Source organism: Embiotoca jacksoni, unplaced genomic scaffold (assembly GCF_022577435.1).
Source record: "Embiotoca jacksoni isolate LCO1_2020_lvr unplaced genomic scaffold, fEmbJac1.0.p SCAF_52, whole genome shotgun sequence".
Lineage (NCBI taxonomy): Eukaryota > Metazoa > Chordata > Actinopteri > Embiotocidae > Embiotoca > Embiotoca jacksoni.
The window spans coordinates 113,416-129,312 of NW_027185406.1; the positions used below are offsets into that span (position 1 = coordinate 113,416).

The window sequence follows — 15,897 nt, forward strand, 5'->3', positions numbered from 1 at the left end:
AGAGAAAGGTGTGTGTGTTGAGAGATAACACTGAATCAGGCCGACACACAAAGCCGGCAGCATTTTTGAGCTGCCTGTTGGATCACATGTCTGATGATGATTAAAAAAAAAAAAAAAGAAAGGGATCGGACTCTGTTGAGTTTTAGGGAGGTTTTGAAAACTGGATGCTGATCTGTTATTACAACTGTGTGGACGAACATAATACATGTTAACTGGTTAACAGTTTAAAATACTGATCGTCAACTAAATATGACTTTTTCAATTTGAAATAGTAAAAACAAAATGAACTAAATCGCCGATTAGATTTCACGACGTCACGTTATTTTTTTTTTTTAATTTTTTTTTTTTCCCTCTCATCGTTTCTGAGTCGCGTCTGCGGATCAAAATCTCGTCTCGCTTCAGTTAAACCTAAAATATTCTTCCCCTTTCCGAGACGAGTCGGCGGGATAAAGATTAACGTCGAGGACGGCGGTCGTTAACCGAGAGGTTTTGTGAAGTGCCTTTTTTTTGGTGAGTGATTAACAGCAGGTCAGATATAAACGCAAAAAAGATGTTTCAACATCTTTTTCTTCATCCCTCCGTGACTTTGTATTTCATGAGAGGAGTTGAATGGGAGTCTATGGAGGCTTTTTGTAGCCGACCCTCTAGTGGCGCTCGGTGGTATTGCAGCTGAAGGCACTTTTCAGACCCGGACGCTACGTCCACTTTTATATACAGTCTGTGGGGACAACCTGAGGATACTATGCCCCGCCCACCTAAACCCGACTGCACCCCAGGCATGTCAATCAAACCAGGCCCGCCCCCAAACGTAGCTCTGTTTGAGACCTAATGTCTAATTAATTATAGAAGTATTTTCTGAAGGACGACCAGAACAGATATGAAAAAGAGGGAATGACTTGTGGAAAACATTTACTGACTTTGTATTTCATGAGGGAAGTTGATGTTTTTTGAGTCTATGGAGCCAGAGGTATTCCCCCCCGTAGCCAGCCCCCTAGTGGCCCTCGGCGGTATTGCACATTAAGGCACTTCTGCATTGGCTTCACTTTTCACATCTGGAGACTAATGTCCATTTCTATACAGAGTCTACATATAAGTGGACCAACAGACTACGAGAGGTTATTGAGTTCGTTGGAACAGATATTTCCCGGCCCGCCTCACCTCGCTGCTTCCTCGTCCGACCGTGTTATCTCAGCCAACTTCCTCCTTTCAGATGCTATCGTTTTTGTTTCACATCGGCCCGCTCGTAATAAAACGAAAGCCCCTTTATCATAAATTTATCGTAGTTTTATTAACTCTGTTTTGTCTTTTCCTCTTCGGTTGAACAGAAAGATGTAGAAACCTGCTTAAAAACTGTTACCGAATGTTATCGCAGTTAATTTAAGAAAAATAAGTGATAACAGTCGGATCAGGAGACTAAATAATGGATAAGTATTTGGGAGGGTGAGGTGTGATTCTCATCTCTGGGTGTGTGTGAAATGCAAAACACAGCTGGATCAAAACAAATGATCTCACTGGCTGTTTATCAGACTGAAGTGACACTTCCAGTAAAAAAAAAAAAAAAAAAGTCCAAACTGGAAGCGACGGCAGCGTTTTTAAAACATTTGTGACAATCAGTGCGAGTTCTGTTTTTGAACTCAGATTAGTGTGTGTGTGTGTGTGTGTGTGTGTGTGTGTGTGTGTGTGTGTGGTAACTTCACAGATACAGGAAGTGGTGGGGCTATCGGTGAAGTTGGTTTCCTGTTGTGGTTTCTCACTTCTGCTGTCGACGTCGAATGAGTTCATGTGAGAATTCACCAAATGGTGGAAGAAGAGCTCCCTTTCTATTTATATAATCTATATATATATATATATATAAGTACTGATACAGTACAAATACTCCATTATAAGTAAAACACCAGCAAAACAAACCTACTTAAGTAAAAGCCAAAGAAGTTTTGAGCTAAATGTACTTAAAGTAGCAAAATGTTCCCTGTGACTGATATGTTATGATAAATTACATTTTTATTGCTGATTCAGCAAAAGTAAGCAGCTGTTTTTTTTAATTTATTTTTTTATCTACTTTAAGCACTTAATTTATCTACTGCAGAGCTGCCCAACGTGTGAACTTGGCCCGAAACGGTAAATTGCCCAACTTATTCTCCCAAAAATTGTTGCTTTATGTTTTTGACGCATATTTCTGCAAGATCCTAACAATATAAAGCAGATTAAAGAGTAATGTTTTGTTTATTCTGAGATTTTATTTTAGATTTGGTACGTGGATTTAGTGCAAAATACAAACATACATCAAAAATACAATAAAAACCACAAGAAAATTTGATAAAACAAGAAACTCAAAAGCCAAACAATAAATATAACAATAGAACCTCAGTAAAAAGATATGTTATAAGTTTTCTTAAAAAAAAAAAGAAACTTCTTGTAAAATACTGTATAATTTGTGAGGTTATTTAGAAAAAAACTGAGATTTGAGTGATTACATACGTATGTTATAAATTAATGATTTGTTTGATGTAAAATCTTAATCTGTAAAGTTACCATGGTTACAATAGCTGCCAGATAGATGTGTGTGTGTGGGGGAGAAGTAATGAAAAAGTTTCTTTATTCACACGTGACCTCATCCATTAAAACACCAACGCCCACACAAAACATCCAGGCGTGGTGACTAACCAGTGTTTATAAGAAGGCGGCGGGGGAGGCGGGGGGAGGAGAGGGGGCTCCTGTGTCTATCTATGTACACTCCCCCCCCCCCCACCACCACCACCACCCCACCCCACCCCACTCCTCCCACCTTACTCTGGGAGGGTGAGATGGGAGCTGCCACATGACTAACTGCTATTTTCTGTGGATGCAATCACCGCCGTGTTTCTGGCATTTGACGTGTATCTGCCTGATTACCACGGCGACCCTTCGGAGCCACTGACGGAGCTGTGCGTAAATAAAGGAGCACACGTTACCCCCCCCCTCCCCCAAACTCCCCCCCCCCCCCCCCCACACACACACACACCACCACCACACAGACACAGACACAGGAAACAAGCCTGATTATGAAGAGAAGTGCATCCACAACAGGAAGGGAAACCCTCCTGCAGCCACACAGGTCATCAGTGAGGCAGAGCTGCAGACAATGGATCATCGTGAACTACACGTGTGTGTGTGTGTGTGTGTGTGTGTGTGTGTGTGTGTGTGTGTGTGTGTGTGTGTGTGTGTGTGTGTGTGTGTTGTGTGCGTGTGTGTGTGTGTGTCAGGAAAAAAAAGTGTCTGAAAACATGATTTATCGGGCGACCCGATGGACCGGTGGTACCTCACGGACACGGTCAGCAGCGACACCGGTTCCTGTCAATCTCCACTGAAACTGTCAATTTAAAGGCATAAAAAAAAAAAAAAAAAACAATAAAACTAAATACAAAACTTTCCAAAAAAAAAGAAAAGAAATTCTTTTGTTGTTTTTGTGAATTTTGCAGAAATTAAAACAATTAAATCAACATGTTTTAACACGCCGGTGTGCTTTTATTTTGAAAATTCAGACTTTATTCAATGCTGTTTGAAAAGGTTTTTTTCCTACTCGTATATTAGATAGAGAGAAAGGTACACAGCAGTAAAAGTGTGCGTGTGTGGGTGTAGACACATTTTAAATTAAATATATATAAAATCATTTCAACCCAAAAAAGTAGCACAAACAGTAATTTGCAGCATTTCAGTGTCATTTATTGATTTATTATTTAGAAAACAAAAACTGTTTTTCTGAATCTTATGTATAAAGAGGAATACGAGGAAACTTTATCGATAAGGAACTTTTCAAAAACAGTGCTTTAAAACGGAAAATGTCTGATTAAACAATTGAGCACAATAACCTTAAATAAAATAGTGGAAAAAACACCACAATAATTAAAAAGTAAAATTAACATTAAAATGGAAAAAGTAATTCAATTACAATTAAATGCTTGACTGTATTGTTTTTAATATTTTATCCATTATTATTTTATTCTAATTATCTTGATATTTCCTTTAGAGTTTGTTTACATTAAATGTATTTTGTATATTTTTATTTCATTAAAAATAAAGTCAGATATGTAGATATTGAATGTTTATGTTGGAAATAAATCGCTTAGGGGATTACGTAAAAAAAAAAATAAAAAAAAAAATAGGGGGCCTTCAATTAACACAATAATGACGTAATCCCGATTACGAGCCGATTTTGTCGTTAACCTCGCGCACATGTTTTAGGAAAGCAGCGTCATGACTCGTCGGAAAGGGTTAACATCGTTTCGTGCGCGTTCACGTACTCCGGGCGCGCGCAGAGGTTGAACCGTGAACGCGAGAGTCGAGCCCGATCCAGACAGCAGGTCGGTCGGACCACGACGGGAGGAACTGTCACTACAAGACCCGAACCGTCCGGTGTTTCTCCGCCGGCGTCGTCTCCTCCGGTGGACTAACGGTTACGGGAAGTTTCTTTTTCTTTTTTTTTTTTTTTTTTCTTTTCTTTCTTTCTCCCCTTTTTAATTCAACGTTTGCAAGACGCTCGCCCAGAGAGGGTCAGCGGAGGGCTTCTGTCCACCATGTCGGGGAGCAGGGAGGAGGAGAGGAGGAAACTGGCCGACATCATCAACCACTGGAACGCCAACCGGCTCGACCTGTTCGAGATCAGCCGGCCCACGGAGGTAAGGCGACCGGCCCGGAGTGGCAGGAGAGGCCGCGGACCCGATGGGGGCCCTCTATCTCTCCTTATTTTTTTTTTTTTTTTTTTTTTTTTTTTTTTAATTTATTTTTTTTGATGGAGGGGGGGTTGAATCCGTTAAAGCTGCCGCCCGCCGGGCCGGCTGACAACCTGGGTTGGAAACGCCGAAAAGCTGAAGCCGTTTGTGGGCAGCGCGGTTCAACTCGGCGCGCATGGGAGAGAACGGTCAACGCCAGACTCCATTGGAAAACCTGCTGCTTTTACTACGGCGTCGTAGTGTGCAAAATGGGGGGTGGTGGTGGTGGTGGGGGGGTGGGGGGGTGCTTTTTTAATTTGAAATGAATCACCGGGCTTTCAGAGTGACAGGTGATTTAATTGTCCTCAATTCGGCGTCGTGTTGAGCTAAATCTCTTCCCTCTCTGTCTTTTTATTTTAATTTGTTTCGTGAAGAAACCTTTCAACACCAGCGGAGCTAGCTTACCGAGCTCACCGCCCCGCAGCTGTGTGTTTGGGAAGGAAGCTAACGCCAACAATCCTCCAAACTTTGACAGTTTTCCCGGGAACAGTTTTGTTCCCGGGAAAAAAAAACCTGAAAAAAACCACACAAAAAAAACCCCCCGTAATCTGTAATTCGTTGAATATGTCGAGGTCTGTTCTTGGAGAAACGTGAAGAAAAGCAGCAGCTGAATTGTCAGATTTTTGAATGGAGTTCGGCGTGTTGTGATCTGTGGCGCTAAGCTAAGGTAGCACTGTACCTGTAGAAACCCTTTAAACTACAGACTCGTGTCACTCTGTCATTGTTGGTATGTTATTTATTTATTTTATTTAATTTAATTTAAATAGGAGAGCCTCAAACACACAGGAGCTATTGTGAATGTTTAGGTCACGAGACCTTTTCTTTTCTTTTTTTTTAATTTTAATGGCTGACAAAAAAAAAAACACCTCGTAGCACGCGCACAGGTTGTTTGATACGTCGCATCCAAATAGATTAAAGTCTTAGTAAAATGCTTTATACACACACACACACACACACACAGACACACACACAGACACACACAGCTCTGACACATCCAAACACTGGCCGTGTCATGTCCCCCCCCCCACCCCCCATTGTCCCTTTAACACCCAGCTCGCATTGATGCGGAGCTCCTGATGTTTCGACCAGCAATAATTTTGGACCCCCCCCCCCCCCCCCATTTGCAAAAAAAAACAAAAAAACAACACCAACCAGAGCAGGATGTGGTGGTGTAATTAGACCGCCTCTGTCAGGTTTGTCTATCAGAAGAGCAGCTACATCTTTTGGAGGTGTAGGTATCCGTCTAACCTCTCCACCCTTCATCATTCTAACCTCTCCACCCTTCATCCGTCTAACCTCTCCACCCTTCATCATTCTAACCTCTCCACCCTTCATCATTCTAACCTCTCCACCCTCATCCGTCTAACCTCGCCACCCTCATCCGTCTAACCTCGCCACCCTCATCCGTCTAACCTCGCCACCCTTCATCCGTCTAACCTCTCCACCCTTCATCCGTCTAACCTCTCCACCCTTCATCCGTCTAACCTCTCCACCCCTCATCCGTCTAACCTCTCCACCCCTCATCCGTCTAACCTCTCCACCCCTCATCCGTCTAACCTCTCCACCCCTCATCCGTCTAACCTCTCCACCCCTCATCCGTCTAACCTCTCCACCCTTCATCCGTCTAACCTCTCCACCCTTCATCCGTCTAACCTCTCCACCCCTCATCATTCTAACCTCTCCACCCCTCATCCGTCTAACCTCTCCACCCTTCATCCGTCTAACCTCTCCACCCTCATCCGTCTAACCTCTCCACCCTTCATCCGTCTAACCTCTCCACCCCTCATCCGTCTAACCTCGCCACCCTCATCCGTCTAACCTCGCCACCCTCATCCGTCTAACCTCGCCACCCTTCATCCGTCTAACCTCTCCACCCTTCATCCGTCTAACCTCTCCACCCTTCATCCGTCTAACCTCTCCACCCCTCATCCGTCTAACCTCTCCACCCCTCATCCGTCTAACCTCTCCACCCCTCATCCGTCTAACCTCTCCACCCCTCATCCGTCTAACCTCTCCACCCCTCATCCGTCTAACCTCTCCACCCTTCATCCGTCTAACCTCTCCACCCTTCATCCGTCTAACCTCTCCACCCCTCATCATTCTAACCTCTCCACCCCTCATCCGTCTAACCTCTCCACCCTTCATCCGTCTAACCTCTCCACCCTCATCCGTCTAACCTCTCCACCCTTCATCCGTCTAACCTCTCCACCCCTCATCCGTCTAACCTCTCCACCCCTCATCCGTCTAACCTCTCCACCCCTCATCCGTCTAACCTCTCCACCCCTCATCCGTCTAACCTCTCCACCCTTCATCCGTCTAACCTCTCCACCCTTCATCCGTCTAACCTCTCCACCCCTCATCATTCTAACCTCTCCACCCCTCATCCGTCTAACCTCTCCACCCTTCATCCGTCTAACCTCTCCACCCTCATCCGTCTAACCTCTCCACCCCTCATCCGTCTAACCTCTCCACCCCTCATCCGTCTAACCTCTCCACCCCTCATCCGTCTAACCTCTCCACCCTTCATCCGTCTAACCTCTCCACCCTTCATCCGTCTAACCTCTCCACCCCTCATCATTCTAACCTCTCCACCCCTCATCCGTCTAACCTCTCCACCCTTCATCCGTCTAACCTCTCCACCCCTCATCCATCTCCTGGTTTTAAGTACATTTATTTTTTGACTGTGATAATTGTTTATTTTTTTTTAAGCGGGCAGCCCCCCCCCCCCCCCCCACCCCTCCTACTTCTCCTTGGATGAGGTTGTTAAGATGGTGGTGGGGGGAGGGGGGTGCAAAGGGTCCCCCCTCTTCTCCTTGAGCCGATTAATTTATCAAGATTGAAGCAGCCATTTGGCCGGAGTTGTACACAACAACCTCTCTCTCTCTCTCTCTCCAGCCCTGTCCAAGGACTCCTTTATATCTAAATATAATATCAGTGTCTCCGGGAAATCTTGCGATCGCAATAAATAACGAAAATTCCGCAATATTTTTGCAGGTGCTTGCGATTTTTTTTTTTTTTTTTTAAATTGCCGCGTTTTTTTTTTCTTTTCCTGCAATTGTTCTGCAAAAAAAAAAATAAAAACGGCGTCGGCAGAAGCGGTGCTGAACGTATTAACGGCATAAAGTACGTCTTTTCAGACAAAAACTCGCTTTATTAACGCAAATAACTCCTGATGCAATCTTTTTAGAAAATCCCTCCCTTCCTCTCTCCCTCCCTCCCTCACCCCCTCCAAAAAACAAAACAAATAAACAAGCATTTTTGATCGCCACAATCACCAACATAAGCTCTGCGAAATCCCCGAGGGGCCTGATTAATGTATTAAGATCGCAATAAATAATGCAAATTGCGCAATATTTATATCAGGTAATTTAATGTATTAAGGGAGGGGGGGGTGGTGCTGCTGCTCAGTCCAGTCCAGCAAGGACATGATTAAATATAAGCAGATGCATGGCCTTCCCTCGCCACACACCACACCCTGCCTCATATGTCAGCTGGTAGGAACCCCCCCCTCCCCACCCTCCTCCACACCCCCTCCACACCCCTCCACACCCCCACCACACCCCCGGAGCTGCACAAGTGTCCTTCACACCGTCTAGACGTGCTCTTCTGAATGCAGCTCTGCATAAGATGATTTTTTAAAAAAGAAATGAAAGAAAAAAAAAAAAAAAAGAAATCACATTTTTACACTTTGCTCTGTGAAAGATGCCCCAGCAGATTTATAATGTCAATTTATTTTTTATTTTTTTATTTCTCTCCAAATTTCAGTCGCCACCGAGAAGCGGTGAGATCATACGTGTGATTAGATTAGCACACGGATGGCCGAGTAAATCTGGAGCAAAGGTTTCTCAAACTTTTTAATCTCGCCAAAAAAAAAAATTGTTTTATAAGTCCTGCTGTGGGGATTTATGGTGGGGGGGGGGGGAGAGAGGAAGGGAGTAGGAGGAGGGGGGAGGGTCATTTATAACATAACAGGTACTCTGTGTTAAGTGGGGCAGCAGAGATGGGGGGGGGGTCTTATTTCTGCTGATTCGACAAACAACAAGGTGCTCAATAGCTGCTGTTTACATTTCGCTCCCACCAACAGTTTGTTTCACTTGGATTGAAAAAAAAAAAAAAAAGATGGAAGGAGGAAGTTTGCTTTGCTTCAATGTGAGTATTTTTGGGCTCAGACGTGAGTGAACATATACTTGTGTTGGAAAGGTGGCTGGGATGGAGGTTTTTTTTTTATTATTATTTGGTAGATGGAGAGTAGAAAGAAAAACCCAGGAAATCGATTAATTATGCTTCATGTCACCTAAAAAAAATAAATAAGGGATGGCGTCTGTCCTGATTGATGAGGAGCGCTGTGATTCATTATTTATTTAAGATTGTGAGTATCTGCTCCCCTGTCCACCTGCACAAGCAAAGAGGGGGAGGTGGGGGGGGGGCAGTGCCAAGACAAATGACAAGAGAGTAAGATGACGCATCTCGCCTGAGAAAATGCACACTCAGCATTTCAGTCAGGTCGTGTGTACACCGGCGACGCAACGAGGGCGTGAAGGAAGCAGCGGTCTCGTAATTAGCGCGCAGTAAATTACACGCAACGTTGTCGTTGATCGATGGCGAGGTCACTTCCTGTATACGTGTGATTATTTTTTATTTATTTATTTATTTCCTCAGAAGAGAGCTGAGAGAGTATTAAAGTCAGGTTGTATCTATCTATATAGGACAGTAGCCGTTATTATTTTTTATTTATTTTGTGATGCAGGTTTTAAAGGCCCCCCCCCCCCCTCGACTCGCTTGAGTGCTGACTGGAAGGACATTTATTTAATTTATTTTTTTCACATTTCATATCTTCTAAGCAAAACTCAGAGGCTTAAAAAAAAAAATGGGTACAGCAGCTTTTTTAAAAAAATTTTTTTAAATTGTGCGTCTATATAAACAAATAGTTTTAGTTTTCATTATCTATAGAGGGATGTCTGCAAACTTTAAAAAAAAAAAAAAAAAAAAAAAAAAAAAAAAAAAGGCAAACACTATTAGATCTAAATTTAAGATGTTATTAAGGAGGAAAACATTTTTTGCCTTGAATAGACTTTATAGAGCTTTTAAGTTGCGGCAGAGCTGGAAATTAAAGCAAATACCACGTCACGTTAGATGCTTTTTACTTTCCACGGTTAGTTTATGAACCCACAACAGAAGAGATTTAATAGTGAGATGGATATTTTTGCTACTTGGCTTAAGCAAAGCGGGAAATCTCATCCTTAAAGTGGCACCTTTATTTACGGGTTTTTTTAAGCTCGCATACTCGTTCGTTCGTGACTTCTAAATTCTACTTCTACAGGTTTTTTTTAAATAATATTTGTCGGCGTTTTTCTGCTCTATAGTCCATACAGTTATATATATATATATATTCTTAAATTTAGTATTTTTTCCCCTCGGTGGCACTTCCCGAGCCAACCAAGACTTGTCCCAGTGGACCTACTTTTACTTTTATCTGATTCTTCGCTCTGTTTTTGTCCGTTTTTGGTTTCTGAACAATGTTAAGAAAGAGTAAAACGCACATTTTTTTTTTTACAGTGCAGATGTGCTTAAACCGCAGTTTGATGTCGCTGTAAAGCCTTTAAAACCACTCCCAAGATATTTACACACCAACTGGCAATTTTAAGGAAAAAAAAACAAACAAAGTCGGAAACGCTGCTTCGAAAAGATGCAGAAAGGTGGAAAACCATGACCAAAAAAAAAACCAAAACATAATTAGCACATCTAAAATATGGCTCCAAATTGCGGCTGGATTCCCAGTATGACCGAGGGTGGGCATGCTGGGAAATCGGTGGCGGTTTGTAAGCGTTCACTAGGAGACTATCGGCCGTAGTTTCCCCATCAGCACAAAACTTTCCCCGGCTCCTCCGACATATTGCATATCCACATGCAGGAAAAAGCATTAAAAAAAAAAAAGCAGGATGGCAGACAAGGAAAAGGCGTTTACGTTGAAGTCTTTGTACGGCAGAGATGTCGTTACGAGAGCTTTTAAGTTCGCTGCATAAAAACACTGTAATTATACTTTTATGTTGCAAAAACAACAACGAGGCTTTTCTCACCGCGTCGGCTAAACATCGTTTACGCACCGTCGGAAATTTGAGGTGAAAGGTATTTCACTAGCAGGAAGCTCGTATCCACCTTTCTTTCCCGTGTGAAATGACTCGCCGTGACATCAGAGCCCCTCCACCCCACCCCCACCACACCCCACCCACCTCCTTCCCTTATTCCCGCCACACAGGAAGCGGTGGAAACCAGACAGGAAGTGAGTGTTTTGTGGAGATAAGTGAGTCTTTTTTTTTCTTTCCCTTAATCATCTTTTCTCTGATTTTATATATCGCCAGACTAACTTTCTTTTTCACCAGGGGCACGAATATTATCGTTAATACGATGAGAAAACTAAAGTTACAGCGTGCTCTGATATTTATGGGTGTTATTTTTCTGATTTTGTTCATTGAAATTAGCCGTTGATGATCCTCTTTAAGCTTTTTTTTTTTTTTTTTTACTGGTAGATTATTATTGTTATTATTATTATTATTATTATTAAAAATCACAACCACTAGTCCTGTAGTTAGAGTTATGGCCCATCTCGCAATAAATACGAGTACAGACAATATACACAGACGTGATTGGACGAGTAGCCCTGCAGCTGATCTTTTTTTTATTTTTATTATTTATTATTTATTTATTTATTTATTAACCAGCCAACCAGCTGCTCCCTGTCTTTCTGACTGTATGTTGTCCAATTCACTTTATTCCTGCAGTTTGACAGCCTGTAAGTGAAGTGATGCCGTTTCTTCTATTTCTGTATTCAGACCCTCTCTGATCACGCGAACTCTTAATTGCACTGCGGTTGTTATTTATTTATTTATTTTTAACGTGCCTGTTATTTCCCTTCACTTTCATTCATGTTTCACTCTGTCAATTACAAGGTTTGATTTTTACAGCATTTAAAAAAAAAAAAAAAAAAAAAGTTGGCAGCGAGTAAAAATTTAATAACGGAGCAACCAAGGAATTATTTAATCAGCATTTTGTTTTATTTTTTTTATTTATTTTTTTTGCAGCATGTCAGTATCTAATCTTCCCGCAGCCACAAAAGCTCACTGCATCAGCTGTAATTAATGAATTAATGCAGCTGGCCCCTCGCTCTATTGGCTGCTGCCTATTAAAAAAAAGAAAGAAGGGGGGGGTTCACGCTGGGCAGCCACGTTATTTATCACCACCGTTTACTTCCAGCATGTTGGGAGGTCCATTTCAGCCTCCTTTACAGTGATTTAAAACATGTTCTCGTGTTCATTACCTCCACATATAGATTAATAGGATGATGCCTGGTGCTGAGTCGGCAGAATTTTTTTTTTCTTTTTCCCCAGTGAAATGCCGTGTTTTGGTAAAGTATCTTTTCGGTGACGTCTCCGCATCCCGGTATAAAACTCGGAGGCCCGTCGCAGCGGCGAGAGCCCACCGATAGCCGTAACCTCACTGCACCACAGGCCTGTCAATCAGACAGACACGCCCCCTAAAAACACGTTTTTTTTGTTTTTGTTTTGTTTTTTCCAAGCCTATTTTTGAGTTAATGACGGGATTGTTTTCAGATTGACCGCCAGAAAATGAATAAGAAGGAGCGAATTTAGCTAACAACACCGAGATAACCCGTGGAGACATTTTATTGACTGAGAGTTTTATGAGACGAGTTGAATGGGAGTCAATGGAGGATTTTTGGAGCCGACCTCCTAGTGGCACCCGGTGGTATTGCAGCTTAAGGCCACTTCCGTTTTTCAGACCCAGAAGCTACATCCACTTTTATATGTACATATACAGTTTATGAAAAAAAAAAAACACACAAGATTTAGATGCCATCTTATGGAAAAACAGAAAATGGAGTGTATCCCAAATTTATATGATCCTAAAAAAAAATAGCTCAAAAGCTTTCAGACTTGAACAGAAAACAAATATTCTGAAGAACGTTTGTGGTGAAACGACTCGCAATCCGCTAGTTTTTGTTTAGGTTGTGAAATTTATCCGATACTTGATTTTTTTTTTTTTTTTTTTAATTCACAGGTTCTTTTTAAGTCTTAAATTAAACTCTGCTCAATCTTGCAGAAACCACAGCTCCTCTGGAGGCAGTTAATTTTCCGCGATCGGGGCGCCGCCGAAATCGGATCGATATATGTTAGAACCGCTCCCTAAAGAAGCCTCGCTAAGCAGTCTGGAATAACACATCATCAGCACGGCCTCTCGCTCTGCGTGTGCGTGTGCGGATCCAGATGGGTAACGTGTCATGGTTTTTCTTTTAAGCGTTCCTACTGCTTGTGGAATTCCTGGAATGCAAATGGTGTTTTGAGTGGAGAAATCCTTCAAAGAGAGGTCAGGTAACTTGAGAGATTCTCGGTGGAAATTAAGAGGGGATGTCAGGGATTCCTAACATTTTTATATTTAGATATATATCAATATATATATCTTTTTTTTTTTTTTTTTCTTTTTCTTCTTGTAACGGGTGTGTCTCGGCTCGTTTCAAAGATTTACTGCAGTAGACTCTGAGGAATGCAGACGAGTCCACTCCTCAATAAACAAAAAGAAAAAAGAAGAGGAACATTTTTTTTGGGGGGGGGGGGGGGGGGGAGTAGCGGGGGAGTTTTTAGAAGGTAGCGCCGACCCGGCGATCCGATTGTACATTTCGAACATGCTCGAAGCCGCGTGACTCATCACAAAAAAAATAATAGTTTTAACGCGACGCGGTGCTAAATTTAAAAAAAAATACATACGTCCATCGATATCTTGTTTAAAAAAAAAAACAAACATTTTTGCCGATATTTTACCACCAGACCGAGCGAGCTGAACAGTTTCGCGTTTCCACGGAAACGGGAGACAACACAAACCCGTTTGGATAAAGGACCCGCGTTACGCTGTTCGCCGAAGCGCAGCGGGAGTTTCTCTCTGGCCGGCCGCTGGGAAACACCTGAGGTTCACGGCCTCGCCCTCTCCTCTCCCTCAAACACACATTCCTTCTCCGGGATTCGGCCTCTCGCTCGCTCTTATCTATCGTTTCTCTCTTTCCTCTTGTTCTAAAACAAGCAGTGTATTGTGTGTGTTCAGCAGAGCAGCCCGCCCTCAGAGTGTGTGTGTGTGTGTGTGTGTGTGTGTGTGATGTGTGTGTGTGTGTGTGTGTGTGTGTGTGTGTGTATGTGTGTGTGTGTGTGTGTGTGTGTGTGTGTGTGTGTTTGTCCCAGCCAGCCTGTCAGACCATGTTAATCCCCTCAGAGGCCCGGCTCTCCTCCTCCTCCTCCTCCTCCTCCTCCTCCTCCTCCTTCTTGCTCCCCCTCTTCCCCCCCCCCCCCTCCTCCGGCCTCCATTCGGTTTCGCGACGCCCTCTCGGGTGCCACCCGATTCGCTCTCCCACCTGTCAGTCAAAGCCCACTCTCGTCTCGAAGTGGAGGGGCCCCCCCCCCCTCCCCCGCCCCCCCCCCCCCCCACCCGGCCCACTGACCTCGCCAAAAGGATCAGACGGCAATCGGGCCCGACACCCGACGAGCGGGGAAACCGTTTAGCGCCGGTTTCGCGCGACCGAGCTCCCATGGTGCTTTGCGGTAGATCAGTGTCTTAAGTCGTGGCCCCGCGAGGAGGGAAAACAAGGAGGGGAAGCGACGTCTGGGCGATAAGTGGATGTAACGAGGAGGTAAACCTTCAGTTTGCTGCGTGTTTGTACTTCACCTGCGGTCAGAGGGCAAAAAAAAAGAGGTGCACCGCTAAACGTATTTATTGAAAGTCGGCAGCAACCTCGGTTGTTATTTTTCATTATAGTCGTAATGAAGTAAGTCGGGTTTTACTAACGGATGCATTTATGCGGACATATACATCTATTAGCACGTTATTAGACTTCCCGCAGTGGGAGACGATTGCGCAAGTTACTCGAGGGTCTACTGACGGGACCGGTTTTGTTTTCCAGTCGCGCGTTGCCGTGGAAACGGAGATCAGACCAACGAAAACAGTTTGTGCGATGTGAAGACGTTTCATTTGAACGCGTGAATGAATTACGAGCACATTTACATCTCCGTGATACGTAAATTTAACGAACTATTTAAATGCACGTTTCTCCTGTTTAAAAAAATAAATAAAAAATAAAGAACTTTCTGGGAAACGGTCGCAAATCAAAACAAGTCTCGGTAGATGTTAACGGTCAGAACTAGAGCGTGGGATAACGGCTTCTTTAGGGTGGGAGTCTTTTGGATTAATTAAATTTTATTACCGCTTTAAACAAGACACACACACACACACACACACACACACACACACACACACACACACACACACACACACACACATGACCAAGCGACACTCATAAAAACTGGACCACAAAATATTTGGTGTTGAAATGTTCGCTGTTTTTTTATTTGGCGTTGCTGGTCTGTTGGAAAACAAATCAGCATAACAAACTTTCTGAGTCCAGAAGTGGCGACGAAATCGACGGGACATCGACCGGACTTTCTTTTAGGAATTTTTTTTTACATTTTTTTTAATTTTATTTTTTTAGGTTTTCAATTGTCGGCGTTCTGTCGAAATATTTATACGGTGAGAGTTGAAAGTTGTCATATTATCGAAGAAATCAAGTCTGCCTGTTTCTGTCCAAACGCCCTCCCCCTCTCCCACACCTCTCATCTGCTGCTTGTTATTAGCTGCACCCTGTCCTCGCCCCACCGTCCCGGCTCCGGCCCCACCCGCCCCGGCGGGAGGGCTCCTGGAGGAGGGTTCAAAACAGAAACACAATAACGCCCGCGTGGGTGTCCTCAAGTGCGTCTGGGACTTCTCTGTACGCTCAACCCCACCCCGTCATATTTGTTGATCTCAGCCGCACACACACACACACACACACACACACACACACACACACACACACACACACACACACTTGGAGAAAGAGAACAAACGTGTTTCTCTGTTACTTCCTTTCTTCTAGATTGCTATTATGTGCGACCGGGGAGACTGTTTGTGTACAATTGTGTGTGTGTGTGTGTGTGTGTGTGTGTGTGTGTGTGTGTGTGTGTGTGTGTGTGTGTGTGTGTGGAAAGGGGGGCGTGGCTTCCGTCCAAGCTACTGTTCTCGGTCAGTTGTTTCCGCCGGTTGCAGGTTACGATGCCGG

General features: G+C 43.6%; 1 protein-coding gene across 1 annotated transcript in view; it reads left to right on the top strand.

The window, feature by feature from the left end:
- Window positions 1–4,314: 4,314 nt before the first annotated feature.
- Window positions 4,315–15,897, top strand: part of afdna (afadin, adherens junction formation factor a) — a 74,470-nt gene continuing 62,887 nt past the window's right edge. Inside the window, 1 exon segment of the mRNA XM_069172353.1 lies at window positions 4,315–4,655. Within this exon segment, the coding sequence (XP_069028454.1) occupies window positions 4,554–4,655 (102 nt within the window). The 5' untranslated portion in view covers window positions 4,315–4,553.